The sequence below is a fragment of the Leopardus geoffroyi genome, chromosome B3 (genome assembly GCF_018350155.1).
Source record: "Leopardus geoffroyi isolate Oge1 chromosome B3, O.geoffroyi_Oge1_pat1.0, whole genome shotgun sequence".
NCBI lineage: Eukaryota > Metazoa > Chordata > Mammalia > Carnivora > Felidae > Leopardus > Leopardus geoffroyi.
Window position 1 is genome coordinate 52145057 of NC_059337.1, and position 15729 is coordinate 52160785.

The following is a 15729-nucleotide window of genomic DNA, read 5'->3' on the forward strand; positions in this document are numbered from 1 at the left end:
GGCTTTAAAAAGTACTATGACAGACAACCTGGAGCAGACGATCTCCCAGGACCCTAAATCTAGGACCTAAAATTCTGTCGTGACACTTCATGATATATTGGGATATTCCATTAATGATTTCAGCTTTATGAGAATAGCAATAAATGTTTTTTTTTTAATTTTTACTTAATTTATTTATTAAATTTACATCCAAGTTAGTTAGCATATAGTGCAACAGTGATTTCAGGAGTAGATTCCTTAATGCCTTACCCATTTAGACCATCCCCCCTCCCACAACCCCACCAGTAACCCTTTGTTTGTTCTCCATACTTGAGTCTCTTATGTTTTATCCTCCTCCTTGTTTTTCTATAATTTTTCTTCCCTTCCCTTATGTTCATCTGTTTTGTATCTTAAAATCCTCATATGAGTGAAGTCATATGATATTTGTCTTCCTCTGACTAATTTCGCTTAGCCTAATACCCTCTAGTTCCATCCATGGAGTTGCAAATGGCAAGATTTCATTCTTTTTGAGCAATAAATGTTTTTGATAGCAGACTGAAGTAGAACATGGTAGCCCATGGCAACAAGTATGTGTGGAGTGGGTGTGAGTGTGTTTATGAGGCTTCTATCCACCTACCTGCATGGACATGTATACCTAACTGTGTATCATTGCCCTCTAGGTCGTTCTTCCATTTTCTCTGTCTCTGTGTCTGAAATCTTACCCATACCTCTCTCTCAGCTACCTATCAAGAATTAAAACAACCCAAATGACTTAGGGACTCATGATTGATACCCAGCCAATGAAATATATATTTTTCTTTGCTTAAGTAAGTCAATTCATATTAACTAATAGATAAACACCTGTGCTCCTTAATCAACTCGGTCCTAGTCTAGTACTGGCACTCTGAAACTTGTTTTATACTTTTCTTTATTTCCTCCAACAGCATATGAAAATTTTAAGTATACAGTGAAGTCAAAGGGACTTTATAGCGGACATCTGTCCTACCACCTAGATTCTACCATGAACATTTTACCGTATTTGTTGTATTACATGTCTATGCTTCTCTCCAGCCCTTGGGCCGTCTTATTTTTTAAAGCATCTTAGAGTAAACTGCTTACATCGCTACGTGTCCTCCTAAATATTTTAGTATGTCTATTGTTAAGAGTTTCATATTTGTTTGGGTCTTTGTGTAAAATTTTCAGATAGTGAAACACCAGTCTCACGTCTGTGTTCAGTGGTGTTTGAAAAGTGCTGACCACCCATGTAACCCAAACCCTTTCAAGGTATAGAATGTTGCCATCACCCCCAGAACATTCCCATGAGAGCCTTCCCACTCACTCCCCAGCCCTACCTACTCCCAGAGGCAACTGCTGTTCCTATGTTTTCCCCACCTTACATTAGTTTTACCTGTTCTAGCACTTGATTTAAAGGGATTCATACATGGAGGTGCCTGGGTGACTCAGTGGGTTAAGCATCCGAGTCTTGATTTCATCTCAGGTCATGATCTCACTCACAGTTGTGAGATTGAGCCCCACATCAGGCTCCAGGCTGGGCGTAGAGCCTGTTTAAGATTTTCTCTCTCCCTCTGCCCCTCCACCACTTGTGCTAACGTGCTCAAGCTCACTCTCTCTGAAAAAAAAAAGAGGGGGGATTCATACATAGCATACTCATTTGTGTAATGTTTCTGTGATTCAACCTAATGTTTTGGAGATTCATTCATGTTCTTGCTTAAATCAGTAGTTGATTCTTTTCATTGATAAGTAGTATTCCATTGTATGAATATACCACAGTTTTGTTTGTCGTTTAACTCATTCTCCTGTTAATGGACATCTAGTCTGTTTCCAGTTTTGGGTTATTATGAATAAAGCTACTATGAACATTTATGTTCAAGTTTTTTTTTTTTTTTGTGGACATATATATCGACATTTGCTTTTAAAGATTGTTTATTCTAAGAGTAATACATGCAACTTGTAGAAAATACATAGAACTATAATAAGGAAAATTAAAATGTCATAATTTTATTGCTCAGAATCTTTTTGTGACTGAAAACTCCTGAAGGTACAATCTCTCAACAGAAAGGAATATTTACTCATGGTCACCAGGCACCAGTAGACCATGGGCCTGATGAGCAAAGAGATGCAAATATACACATATGCACACATGCAGCTCCAAGTTAGACATCGGCTGGGTTAGTAGGGAGACCATGCTGACTAAGAGGGAATGCCTTTCCCTCCGAGTAACTCAGCACATATACATAATAGATGCTTAGCAAGTGTTTAGTAAATGAACGAGTGAATGAATGGACGAGCAGACAGAGGAACGGCCCACTGCAGTAGAGTGTGAGATGTGGGGTCCGGGTGATTACTGCAGAGGGGAGAGAAAGGAATTAATCATGGACCTATGACAGCTGCAGTCTACAAACATGGCAGCCACCTCATCTTCATCTTGAGCAGCATTCAGGTGTCTTGGTGAGTTCTGGAGAGAGACACAGCCCCTCATCAGTGTGCCAGTGTGAATATTAGACATGTGGGTTAGTTGCTAGGGCTGCCTAACAGTATGCCGTGGACTTGGCGCTTAAACAACAGATGCCCATTTTCTCACAGTTCTGGAGGCTGAGAGGTCCAAGGGTGCAGACAGCTGCTTCTCACCGTGTACTCCCATGGCCTTTTTTGGTGCATGCAGGTGGAGAGAGAGCATGCATGTGAGCTCTCTGGTGTCTCTTCTTACAAGGACACTTATCCCATCATCAGATGAGCGCCTTATAACCTCATTTAACCTTCACCCCCTCTTACAGACCCTATCTCCAAATTCAGTCACATTGGAGATTAGGGCTTCAACATAAGAATTTGTGGTGAGCTCAGGGGTGGGGGGACGTGATCCAGTACATAGCAGTGTGGTTCTGCCTAAAGACTTATCCACCAGCACTGAGCCAGGTGCCCCCACAGCTACATCTGGATTTCTACACTTGCCGCAGCGGGAATACTTGGCTTCTACCAACCAGTGCTGAAATAACACTGCTGTAACCACACTTCATAGCATCTGGCAGAGTGCTTTCAACGACACAGTCTAACTTAACCTGGCAGCAAACCTGTGAAGTAGGGACTGTACCCATTTTGTGGATGAGAAGAACGCAGTATAAGAAGTTAAGTGTCTGGCCCACAGCCCCTCAGCCGATCCGTGGTGAACCAAATCCCTCTGCTCCAACTCTTACAGATAGTGCCCAGAGCTTCCCATTAAGGGACTCGTGATTGCCCTTCCATTCCCAGGCTTTTAGTTTCCCAGGAGTATTTAGGAGGCTTTGGGAATTCCGTTGCCTATGAAAGGAAGCAGCTAGGCCTGGTGCACTGTAGACATCCTAAAGATTACTTCATAAACAAAAATTAGGTAAAATACTCCTAATAAGGAACTGAGTAGACAGAAATATCCCTGAGTCTAATTATCTAATGATCTGTGTTTTTGTTTTCCAAGTTCTGAAATTAAGCCTGTTTCACTCTGTTGGTCAGTACAACAGGGTATGGATTCCTGATCCTGAAGAAGTTTGGAAGTCTGCTGAAATAGCAAAGGACTACAAAGTTGGTGACAAAGTCCTGCGACTTTTGCTGGAGGATGGAACGGTGAGGGTCCTTGCTGGCTGTGGCTGCCACAATGTAGGAAGGGTAACTGGGATGTATGTGGAGGGGGCACAGCCCCTGTGGGAGGAGCCTGGGAGAGGGCACATGGGGGGTCATCCAGAGTGGCCGGCCGGTGCTGTGGGTCCACTATTTGTACCGCACCCCCCCCCCCACCCCACACACTGCCCTAATGAAGGCATCAAGTGCCCTGTGCTGCATACCTGGGCATCCAGCATGGCTGGGAGAACACTGGAAAGTGATTTGCCGTTTTGTTTAAATGTTTATTTTATTTTGAGAGGGAGAGAAAGAGCATGTGCACAAGCAGGGTAGGGGCAGAGAGAGGAGGACAGAGGATCTGAAGTGAGCTTTGCACTGACAGCAGAGAGCCCCATTGGGGCTGAAACTCATGAACCGTGAGATCATGACCTGAGCTGAAGTCGGACGCTCAATCAGCTGGGCCACCCATGCATCCCAGTAATTCACCATTTTGGTTTCATGGGTCTCAGCATAGACACTGGGCAAAGATGAGAAACTTGAAGAAAAGTGGTTGGAGCCTAAGGCATCAACCAGTAGAGAAAAACCTCAAGATGGGAAGAGGAAGAGAAGTAGAGGAAGGAGAGAGAAATCAGGAAGGGAGAGGGAGGGGTGAGAGGAGAACAGAAGGAGGGAAAGTCCATCTGTAGGTGGTTGGATAGAAACAGGTAAGAATTAGGAGCTCCAGGACGGCGTGTGGCAGGGTGATTAGGGAACTGACGGGAGAAGGGACAAGAGGATAGGAATGCCCAGCTTTGTGTGACGTTGTGAAGAGCCTGTCAGTGCTGGTGTGGCAAAGGATCATGTCAGCGGTGGTTCCTGTGCTGCAGTGTACCTGTGATCAGGCCCTCTTGAAGGCTGGATGTGTCTTTTGATTAACAGCTTCTGCAGATTTTACCATTCCTTTAAGTATCATGAGCTGTCCTTTGCCCCCATAGCCATAATGACATCGCACTGGATCCATAGCTAGCATGAGTCAACTCCCTGGATGCAGAGCTAGACAAAGTATTCATGTTCCATTTGGATGTCAGAGTTGGTCCGGGGAATATCATATGAATATTAAAATGCTGGAATTTTTGAGTCATGCACATGGTCTCTGTAGAAACAGGACACTCTTGGGGCATCTGGGTGGCTCAGTCAGTTGAGCATCCAACTTCGGCTCAGGTCATGATCTCTTGGTTCGTGAGTTTGAGCCCTGCATGAGGCTCACTGCTGTCCACGCAGAGCCTGCTTCAGATCCTCTGTCCCCCTCTTTCTTCCCCTCCCTTGCTTGTGCTCTCTTTCTCTCAAAAATAAATAAACATAAAAAAACAAACAAACAGGGCACTCTATTTCCAATCAGACTGTCCTGGATTTGGGAGTCATCTCCTGAGATCCCAGGTAGGAAGATGAGCAGAGCAACTAAAGACACTTCCTCAAGAAATATACTATCTGGATTCAAAGCCTGTGAAGGCCACTTGCTAAGTTTATGACCCTTAGCCTCTAGCTTTCCTCATATGCAAATTAGAGTTAATAATAGCAGGACCTCACAGGGTTGCTGAAGATCAAACTAGATGATCCATGTGTGCAGACCACTGGAGAGAGACACAGAGAGAGGACACTGCTACTTCCATTTAGCCAACCCTTCCCCACCAGTAGCTCTTTGCAGCCTTGTGGAGCACTTCCTGCATGCACTCTAGGTTCCCATTAGGGATCAGGTGTCTCCACGGAGAAAAATCTCAGACTGCAGCTGCAGTGGCAGTTTGCAGCTTTAGTGAAGTCAGCAGGGCTTCAGTTAGCGACATTCCTGGCTCTGAACCCCAGCCCACGAGAGGCAGGTAAGTGGGCAGGTGGCCAGATAGCTCCTTAGCTTTACAAAGCCTGCTTTGTGTAGGAAAATGTCACCTCTGCCTTCAACTGTTAATCTAATGTTCTTTATGTTTTCTCCCCTCCCCCCAATGACTCTCTTGATTTTCTCTCTCTGTCTCTCTCATACATAACACACACGCACGCACGCGTGCATGCACGTGCGCACACACACGGGCTGAACTAGAAAAGGAGGTTGTTAATTTAAAACAGATAACAGAAGAACTCAAGGAAAGAAGTTATATATGAGCAACAATTTATTTTACTCTCAAAATAAAAGTCTATAGATTAAGAATATTCTGCTTAACTGAACTCCTGTCTTATACCAGTCACAAAAATTAATTCAACATGGATTAACGACTTAAATGTAAGACCCCAAAACCACAACACTCCTAAAAGAAAACATAGGAATAAAGCTCCTTGCCATAGGACTTTGTGATTTTTTTTGGATTTGACACCCAGAGCACAAGCAACAAAATAAAAAATAAGTAGATGTGACTACATCAAAGTAAAAGGCTTCTGCACATCAAAAGAAATTGTCCACAAAGTGAAAAGACAACCTACAGAAGGGGAAAAAGTATTTGCAAGCCATATATCTGATAAGGCAGTAATATCCAAAATATATAAATAGTTCTTACAACTCAAAAGCAAAAACAAAAACAAACATCAAAAATGAAAACAAAACTCATAAAAGAAGGGCAAAGGACCCAAACAGACGATTTTCTGAAAAAGATTTTTACAGATGGCCAGCAGACGATTTTCTGAAAAAGATTTTTACAGATGGAAGGATTTTTGACATCCCTAGTTCTTAGGGAAATGCAATTCAAAACCACCATGAATATCACCTCACTCCTATTAGAATGGCCATCATCAAAAGGACATAAAGTCCCAGGACGCCTGGGTGGCTCAGTCGGTTAAGCATCCGACTCTTGATTTCAGCTCAGGTAATGATTTCACGATTCATGGGATCAAACCCTGCATCAGGCTCTGCACTGACAGCGTGGAGCCTGCTTGGGATTCTCTATTTATCCCTCTCTCTGCCCCTCCCCCATTTTCTCTCTCTCTCTCTCTCTCTCAAATAAACATTTAAGAGAAGGACAAAATAACAAATGCCGGTGTGGATGTGGAGAAAAGGGAGACCTGTGTACTGCTAGTGGAATTGTAAATTGAACAGTCACTATGAAAACCAGTATGGAGAACCCTCAAAAAAATTTTTTTAAGTTTATTTATTTTGAGACACAGAGAGAGCATGAGTCGAGGAGGGGGAGAGAGAGAGAGAATCCCGAGAAGTCTCTGAGCTCAAGATGGGGCTCGATCCCATGAACCATGAGATCATGACCTGAACTGAAATCAAGTCAGATGCTCAACCCACTGAACTACCCAGTCACCCTCAAAAATTTTTAAACAGAGCTACCATATGATCCAGCTGTTCCCTTCTGGGAATATATCTAAAGGAAACAGAAACACTAACTCAAAAAGATAGCTGCACCCCCATGTTTATAGAGCATTATTCACAATAATCAAGATGTGGAAACAACCTAATTGTTCATCAACAGATGAATGGATAAATAAATTGTATATATGCAGCACCTGAGTGGCTCAGTCAGTTAAGCATCTGACTCTTGGTTTCAGCTCAAATCATGGTCTACAGTTTGTGAGTTCAAGCCCTGCATTGGGCTCTGCACTGACAGCGCGGAGCCTGCTTGAGATTCTCAATCTCTCTCTCTCTCTCTCTCTCTCTCTCTCTCTCTCTCTCTCTCTCTCCCTCCCTCCCTCCCTCTCCTCCCTCCCTCCCCCCTCCCCCTCCCTCTCCCTCTTCCTCTTCCTCTCTCTCCCCACTCCTTTTCTCTTCTCTCTCTCTCTCTCACTCTCCCCCCTCCCCACCTCAGAATAAAAAAAAAAAAAAAAAAAAAAAGATACAAACATCCAGTTACAAGATAAGTTCCAGGAGTGTAATGTGCAACATGATGACTGTGGCTACACTGCTAGGAAAATTAAACTAAATCTTGAGAGTTCTCATCACAATGAGAAGATTTTTTTCTTTTCTCCCTTTATTATTACATCTTTATGAAATGATGGATGTGAGCTGAACCTACTGTGGTAATCATTTCATAGTATATGTAAAACAAACCAGTATGGTTTATACCTTAAAATTTTACAGTGATATATGTCAATTATTTCTCAATAAAACAGGGAAAAACAATATTCGGCTGGGGGCAGGTCCATGAATATATTTGCATTGAAAATGGAGCAGGCAGCTGTCATGATCCAATATAGTTGGCCTAGATTGCCCTGAGCTGCTCTCCAAACAGACCAACCAACAACAAACCAAATCCTCTCAGCATTGATAGGAGGCATTAGGACACATGCTTTAGAGCCAAACATATCCATACTGTGTGACCTTGGACAAGGAGCTTAACCTCTTTGAAGCTGTCTCCTTAGCTGTTAATTAGGGTACTCATGCCCTCCTTGGAAGGCAGTTTTGAGGAGTGCTGACTACATGGCATAGGGTGTGCATAGTGGGCACTTGCGAGGGGACCGCCAGGTCACTTTGTGGAGCTGTTTCAAGACCAGGTATCAAAAAGAAGGCGGCCTGGGAAAGTGGAAGGAAAACAAGCTTGCTGGATAACCTTGATCAAGTCACTTCCCCAAGCTGTGAAATGAACGTAAAGGAAGTTAGAACAGGTGGTCATAAGGTCCCATGATTCTCTGCCATTTGGAGCCCAGTCGTCTGTGGTGTCAGCACCACTAGGCTTGCTAACCTCTCCCTTCTACTCAGGCACCTATTTTGGGAATGCTAGGTGAAGTCTACCAGACAAGAGACCATCCCCAGCAAGTTACTCAGCCCAGGGCTGAGGGTAATGGGAACAGGCAGCCTTATAAGGGGGGCATGAGCCCTCAGACAGGAGTTACAAGCCCATGGATCTTCTCAAAGAGTCACCACCACTCACATGGGCTCCTTCAGACACTTCTCACCACCCAGCAGAGCCCTGTTTTCAGACAAAAACTTGGGTGGCTCTCAACATCTAAACTGCATACAAGTGGAGCCCTGTGATAGCAATGAGGATGGTGTGCCCAGGTCCCTGCCCACATGGCTTTCCTGTACGTCTCATGGAAGCTTCAGTGAGGTTCTATAGCTCTGAGGACCCCTGGTCTGGTCCAGCCAGTCTTCTCACAGATGGGAGAAGAGGGGCCCAGAAAGAGCGAGTGACTTACCCCAGGGCCCATGTCCAATACCCTCGTCCCCTGGCTCCCACTTTCCAAGAGTCAGCCGTGGAGATTATTTTCTCATTGCTACACATAGGTTTGTTTTTCAGAGTGTCAGGGACCACTCCAAACACATGGTAGACAGGACAGAGGACTAGAGTTCAATAGAAACATCAAGGATATTTTACTTCTTGAACTTTAATTTCATCTTTGTCCATAGGAGCTGGATTATTCCATCGATCCAGAATCTCTGCCTCCACTTCGGAATCCTGACATCCTCGTGGGTGAGAATGACCTCACAGCCCTCAGCTATCTCCACGAACCTGCGGTGCTTCACAATCTCAGAATCCGCTTTGCAGAATCCAAACTCATTTACACCTACAGTGGTAAGGAGAGTGATTCTAGGAGAGCAGGAATGACCCGGAAACACGGTGCTTGCTGTCTAGGGTGTCCTGAGGACATTTTATATCGTGTTTATGTTAGAAATGTTGACTTCTGCCAAAATGTGTACTCACAGCTACACCTTTGCCCAGATTTCTATCTAACAAGCACAGAGGTTTGATTTTCAAGAGTCTGTTGTAAACAGAAGTGTCTACAGGTGGGGAGAATCTTCATCAAGAATTGATATCAGACTTCCCAGAAAAATATATCTCGGTAAAGCTTGTGTTTGAGTTTCTCATTGGATTTGATACATTTATGACTTACTTGGGGCAACGATGTTATCATATATTTACACTGAGAATTACAAAACCTTTCAGTTTTAGGGCATTCCCATCCGTCATCTCATCCAACTCTGAGAGTAGCCCAGAAGTGTGGGTGGCATCTGTAGGCAACTGAGATTCGGAGCATTAAGTGATCTTCCCAAAGTCACATGGCAGGTTTAATAACTGGTGGAGCTGGGCTTACTCCAGAGAACCTGGAGAAATGGGTGACGGTCAGAACCTCAGCGTTGCATCTGGCATCTTTCCCCAGGAATCATTTTGGTGGCTATGAATCCTTACAAGCAGTTGCCAATCTACGGAGATGCCATCATCCATGCCTACAGCGGGCAGAACATGGGCGATATGGACCCACATATATTTGCTGTGGCTGAAGAGGCGTACAAGCAGATGGCCAGGTAGCCGCTTACTGGGTGGGACTTCCTCTTACTCTCCCAACACTCCTGCATTTGCTGGGCCCTCACAGTGGAGGGGAGACATCTGGTGTGGTCTCATTAAAGGTGACCATGTGACCAGAGAGTGACGGCACTTGGTACAGCAGACTAATGAGTAACAAATGATTGTATGTGGAACCTGTCTAGACCGAGTTTCCTGGTTTTTCTTCCTTCTAAGTAGTCAAAGGTCAAACCTACCAATCTGGGAAAAGCAGATGCTTCTCTTGCACTGTGTTTGGTTGGAGGAATATTGATTTATTCTCCACTGTGAGATGTTTAAGCTTTATTCCCCATCTAGCCCAGCAAAAAGTTATGATGGATGAGCACAGGTTTTAGATGTAAGAGCTTTGGAGTTTTATCCTCTTTCAGCTTCAATGTCCTCATCTGTAAAGTATGAAGAATAGAGGGGCACCTGGGTGGCTCAGTCGGCTGAGGGTCCAGCTTCGGCTTAGGTCATAATCTCGTGGTCGGTGAGTTCGTGCCCCACATCGGGCTCTGTGTGGTCAGCTTGGAGCCTGGGTCCTGCTTCCGTTTCTGTGTCTCCCTCTCTCTCTGGTCCTACCCCACTTGCTTTCTCTCCCTCTCAAAAAATAAATAAACATGAAAAAAAATTTTTTTAGGTATGAATGAAGAATAGAAACACCATCTTATCTTTGCTGATCCTTTTACAGTTTGAAAAGAACTCTCTGGACAGTGGTCTCCTTTAAGTCTTGCAACACCCCTGTGAAGTCAGTTGAGCCACCATCATTGCCCTCATTTCATAAATGGAAACCTGAGGCACAGAATCTGGACCCTACATAATCTAGGCAACGATCTGAGTTTCTTCAGCTTTAGTGTCTTCCATCTGTGAGCCAGACACTCAGTACCCATTCTACGTTCCACTGCTTATAATCAGGAAAAAATAATGGTGGTGTGTGTGGTTCTCTCCTACCAAGAAGGCTGGTGGGCATTTTAGAACTCGCATGGCACCTCTCCCAGTCATCAGGGACTGGATGCCTTTTAGATCTTCTGTCCGTGGAGTGAGACCCTCATCCTGAAGGCAAGCTAATACTTAGCCATCTCCTCCATATTGTTGGCACCAGAGTGTCAGAGGGGAAGTATGTGCCCCTCCTGGTTAAAGAGACTTCCCAGAAGCCCCACAAAGACTTCAGCTCACGGCTCGTCTAGGACCTGTTCACAGGGCCATGCCTGGCGGCAAGTAAGGTTGGAATAGGTAGTCTTTCATATGCACAGCAGTGTTCCCACTGAAAATTGGGGCATAGTCTCTAAGAAGGAGGGGAGGAGGGATGTTGGATAGAGATTCACCAGTTAATAACCAGTTACCTTGGTCTCTGCTACAGCAAATTTCCTCCAAACTGAAAAACACCCATGGTTCTAGGATTTTCCCTGGCTCCCTATAAGTCTTCCAGGCACTCTGCAATTAAGGTCCATGGCTCATAGCCTGATGGGCCAGGGCTGCTCCTGTACGTCAACAGTATGAGCTCACTGGAGCTATCGGGCTGAGCCAGTTTCAACTTGAAAAGTCCATTTTCTCTGGAGGCCTGTCTGTCTAAATGTGATAGAACTGAACGTAAGGTAGGTTTGTATCGGACTTGCTGATACTAACCTGGGAGTCAGAAAAGCCCAGCTTTACTAAGCCCGGCTCCATTTCTATCCGGCGGGGGACTGTAGGTGTCCATCACTGATCTCCTCAGAGTCTTGCTCTTTTGGGCAGGAACTCCATCTCTGAGGTGCTCCCAGCATTCACAGGGAGGTGCTCTGCCCTGGGTCAAGTCACCTTACCTTTCTGAGTCATTGTTGTACCATTCCATAAAAATAGATACACGTGGCATAGGATTTTTGTGAGGCTTAAATGAGGATCCTTATAAAGTATTCATGGAGTGCCTTGTATCTACAAGTAGTGCTGGATACATAGAACAGCTTTATAGTACAGTCCTGCTATCACCTTAAGATGCGAGAAGTTGAATACATTTAAAAAAATTTTTTTATAATGTTTATTTATTTTTGAGAGAGAGACAGAGCATGAATGTGGGAGGAGCAGAGAGAGAGGGAGACACAGAATCTGAAGCAGGCTTCAGGCTCTGAAGTGTCAGCACAGAAACCAACGCAGGGCTCAAACTCTCAAGCCATGAGATCATGACTTGAGCTGAGGTCTGACACTTAACTGACTGAGCCACGCAGGCACCCCCAAGTTGAATACCTTTTTAAAGATCTCCAGCATGTGGGCTTACCGAGCACCTATGTTCCCAAGCATATTTTGAATAATTGCTCTCCAAATAATGCCTTTAAAATGTTTTATGTTTATGTGGGGATACAGAGGAGTTGACCTGGGCCCAAGATGGCTTTCTTTAGAGGCCTGCTTGCAAGGTTGGTATAGGGCTAGCCTCTGGGAACTTGGATTTTAGGAAGTTCCCCACCGTTATCCAATTGAGGAGAGAGGTTCATTGTACCTTGACTGTGTAGATGATGTGGTTCATGCTGAGCACCTGCCTTCCTTCAGGGCATCTGGAATTTTGGTACATGCTCTGCCTATGTGACCAGCCCCCAATACAAACCCTGGCCACTGAATCTCTAAAGAGCTTTGTGGTAGACAGCACTTCCCATGTCTTGTCATAATTCATTGCTGTAGTAATTAAGGATTCACACTCAGCTTCCTCTGGACTTGGCCCCATGTGCTTTTCTTCTTTGCAGAGTTAGCCTTTTGGTGTGATGAATCTTAGCCATGAACATGACTGTGTGCTGAGTCCTGTGAGTCCTCCTGGTGGGTCACTGACCTGAGAGGGTCTTGGGGGACCCTCAACATGGGGGACAGGGCAAGAAACAAAGTTTAGCTTGATCACATAGAAAAAAAGACTAGAAGGGAATTCACCGGAATGTTAAAAAGTAGTTACCTTAGAGTAATGAAACAAAGTTTACCTTCTCTCCCCTTGTCTGTGTTTTTCTTACTGAGTATATATTACCTTTTTAATAGGAAAAAAACAGTATCTAAAAAATCCTTTAATTTACTTGCTTTAGAAACAATAAAAATCAGTCAATAATTGTAAGTGGGGAGTCAGGTGCTGGAAAGACAGTGTCTGCTCGCTACGCCATGAGATACTTCGCCACCGTCAGCAAGTCCAGCAGTAACGCCCATGTGGAGGACAAGGTTCTGGCATCGAACCCCATAACTGAGGTGTGTACCCTGCGGGAGGTGGGGAGTGGGGTCACAGGCAGCAATATGCAATAATGGAGAAGTGGATTGGTTGTGTATATGTTTCCCTGGCTAACCTGCATCCCTCAGCTTTAAAGACCATAGAAGTGAGGGCCAGAAAGTCTGTTCTCTGATAGGATTCGAAGGAGCTTGAAGAAGAGACTACCCTGCTAAGGCTCTCTCCTCAACCTGCTGGGCTAGAAATCAGATTTCAGGAGTCCTGTGTCTATATTTATATACCAAAGGAAATTTCCTTGACCACAGACACCACTGGTGCACTGAGACCACTGGTGTTCTTCAGCCAATGACCCCAAGTTTCATGAGCTGATTGTTAAATATTCAGAAATTTTTTGGTAAGCTGACTATTAAAATTTTGATAGTTCAACATCAGTCACGGTGGGAATATTTACACTTTATAAATTGGCAAATGCCATATATCAAGGCTCTTCTGCTTCCCTCTCTGAGAGCTGATCCACCAGCCCAACTCTGACTGGGAGAGCAGTGTGAACAAGACCAGTCCTCATGGCACCCAGGAGCAAGGAGACAGCCCTTAAGGAAGAAGGGTCATCACAAAGGCTCAGGAGATGATCAAAGGCCAGCTCTGACTGCTTTGTAAAGTGGGAAAAGGACTGATTTAAATTTATTTGGAAGCATTGCAAAAAATTAAGACCATTAGATTCCTAGACCTCTTCTCTCTGTTTTCTCAAATCAAAATCATCAATGTTTATCAGGCCTATTTTGTTTAAGCCCCTGTACCAGATAATATAGGAAGTAATGGAAAAGAATAAGCCCCAGTCCCCAAGTTTTAAGACTCCTCTAACATAAACACGTTTAAAGTTAAATGGAGGGACACCTGGGTGGCTCACTCGGTTAAACGTTCAACTTCAGCTCAGGTCATGATCTTACGGTTTATGAGTTTGAGCCCTATGTTGGGATCTGCACTGACAGTGTGGAGCCTGCTTCAGATTCTCTCTCTCCCTCTTTCTGCCCCTCCCCTACTCAAGCTGTCTCTGTCTCTCTTAAAATAAATAAACTTAAAAAAAAATAAATGGAAACATAAACCACAATCTAAGATAGCAGTAGAAAAGTTGCCCAGAGATACTGCCCAGTGGGTAAATTTGTGTGATTATTTGTTTAAGGTTGGTCTCACCCACTAGATTATAAGCTCCACGAAGGCAGGACCATGTCTTCTTGGTTCACCTTTGTCACCCAAGGACGTGGTGCATAGCAGGTGCTCAGTAAATATGTGTTGTCAGAGAGCATGATGACCTGGGCAGGAAGTACAGTATGTGTGCATGAGAAGAGTACTTCCAGATGGAAAATGCTCAGGAAGGGGGAGGGGATGGGCAAAGAAGAGACAGAATTCAAGAGTAGAAGTAAAAAGCAAAAGTCATGCCTAGAATATGGAAAGAATGGGAGAGGGCAGTTTTTTGGTTGAGTGGAAGGTCTGGGTAGAGAAGTGGTAAGAGATAGGGAAAGAAGTAAAGTTTGAATGATGTGTTCTTTTAATTGAGCATCTATAATATCTGGGGCATGGATGTGGTGATCCTCCCAACTCCGCAAGCTGCGTATCATTCCCGTGTTACAGATAAGAAATGCAGACTTGGAAAGATGAAATCACTTTTCTAGCATTACACAGACAGCAAAAACAGGAGCCTAGGAACCATGAAACATCAGAACCTGTGCTCGTTCTAATCCTGCTCAGTGTCTCCTAGCAAGATGGAGGAGAGCCTTGAATGGCAGGTAGAGGATGTGTCATGTCCCCTCTGAGCTTTGGGCTGCTTCCCTCACCCCCCAACCTTCCTCTGCTAAACAGACCTTCTCCCAGCATACAGGATTGGATTTTATTAAGCAAAGATCTTTTTAACATTATTGAGGGTTCTCTGCTTTGTAGGCTGTTGGAAATGCCAAGACTACCCGCAATGACAACAGTAGTCGGTTTGGGAAATACACAGAAATCAGTTTTGATGAGAGAAATCAGATTATAGGAGCCAACATGAGAACTTACCTGCTGGAGAAATCCAGAGTTGTCTTTCAAGTAAGTATAAAAATATTAGTTAAGTTTCCTTTTTCCCAACTCTTAAAGTACTGTTTACACTTACATACTCATTAGACAACCTACATTGCTTTGTGACTTGAAGAATAGAGTTTCCTGTCTTTCATTTGCATTTTGGCTTATTTTTTTTCTGTTTCTTAAAAACAAAAAATTGATGGATAGATGCGATATCAGTGGAATGATATGACTCCACCAAAGGAAAGAATTATGATTTTTAATTTTGGGGCATTTAAAAGATCCTTAGTGTTAAACAATCAAGTTTCTCTTTCTAGAACACAGAAACTGCTTGAAACAGACAAAGATGTTAGACTGGCTTTTCTGTCAGGAAGGGAATGGGCTTACAGCTAGTGGGGTGGGGGGTGGGGAGTTGGGAGAAAGACCCTTCCGTCAGTAAAGTGGAGAAAATTCTCCTAGTTTTGGCCCAGGAGAGTAACAGTAAGCCTTATATTGCAGGATGTTTCTTAAAATTTTCAACTAGTTCAGGGGCACCTGGGTGGCTCAGTCTGTTGAGCATCTGACTATTGATTTCAGCTCAGGTCATAATCCCAGGGTTATGGGATCGAGCCCTGCATCAGGCTGAGCATGGAGCCTGCTTGGGATTGTCTCTCTCTCTCTCTCTCTCTCTCTCTCTCTCTCTCTCTCTCTGCCCCTGCC

The 15729-nt window shown here is 44.2% G+C and overlaps 1 protein-coding gene across 2 annotated transcripts in view; it reads left to right on the forward strand.

Annotated features, from left to right (window-relative positions):
- MYO5C (myosin VC) overlaps window positions 1-15729 on the forward strand; it is a 104409-nt gene that overhangs the window by 7600 nt on the left and 81080 nt on the right. Inside the window, exons 2-6 of one of the 2 annotated variants that reach the window (XM_045449720.1) lie at window positions 3484-3594; window positions 8897-9062; window positions 9649-9793; window positions 12845-13001; window positions 14914-15057. In XM_045449720.1, the coding sequence (XP_045305676.1) occupies window positions 3484-3594; window positions 8897-9062; window positions 9649-9793; window positions 12845-13001; window positions 14914-15057 (723 nt within the window). Of the gene's footprint in view, window positions 1-3483; window positions 3595-8896; window positions 9063-9648; window positions 9794-12844; window positions 13002-14513; window positions 14763-14913; window positions 15058-15729 lie in introns of those variants that run through there. The other variant, XM_045449721.1, reaches the window with a different exon arrangement.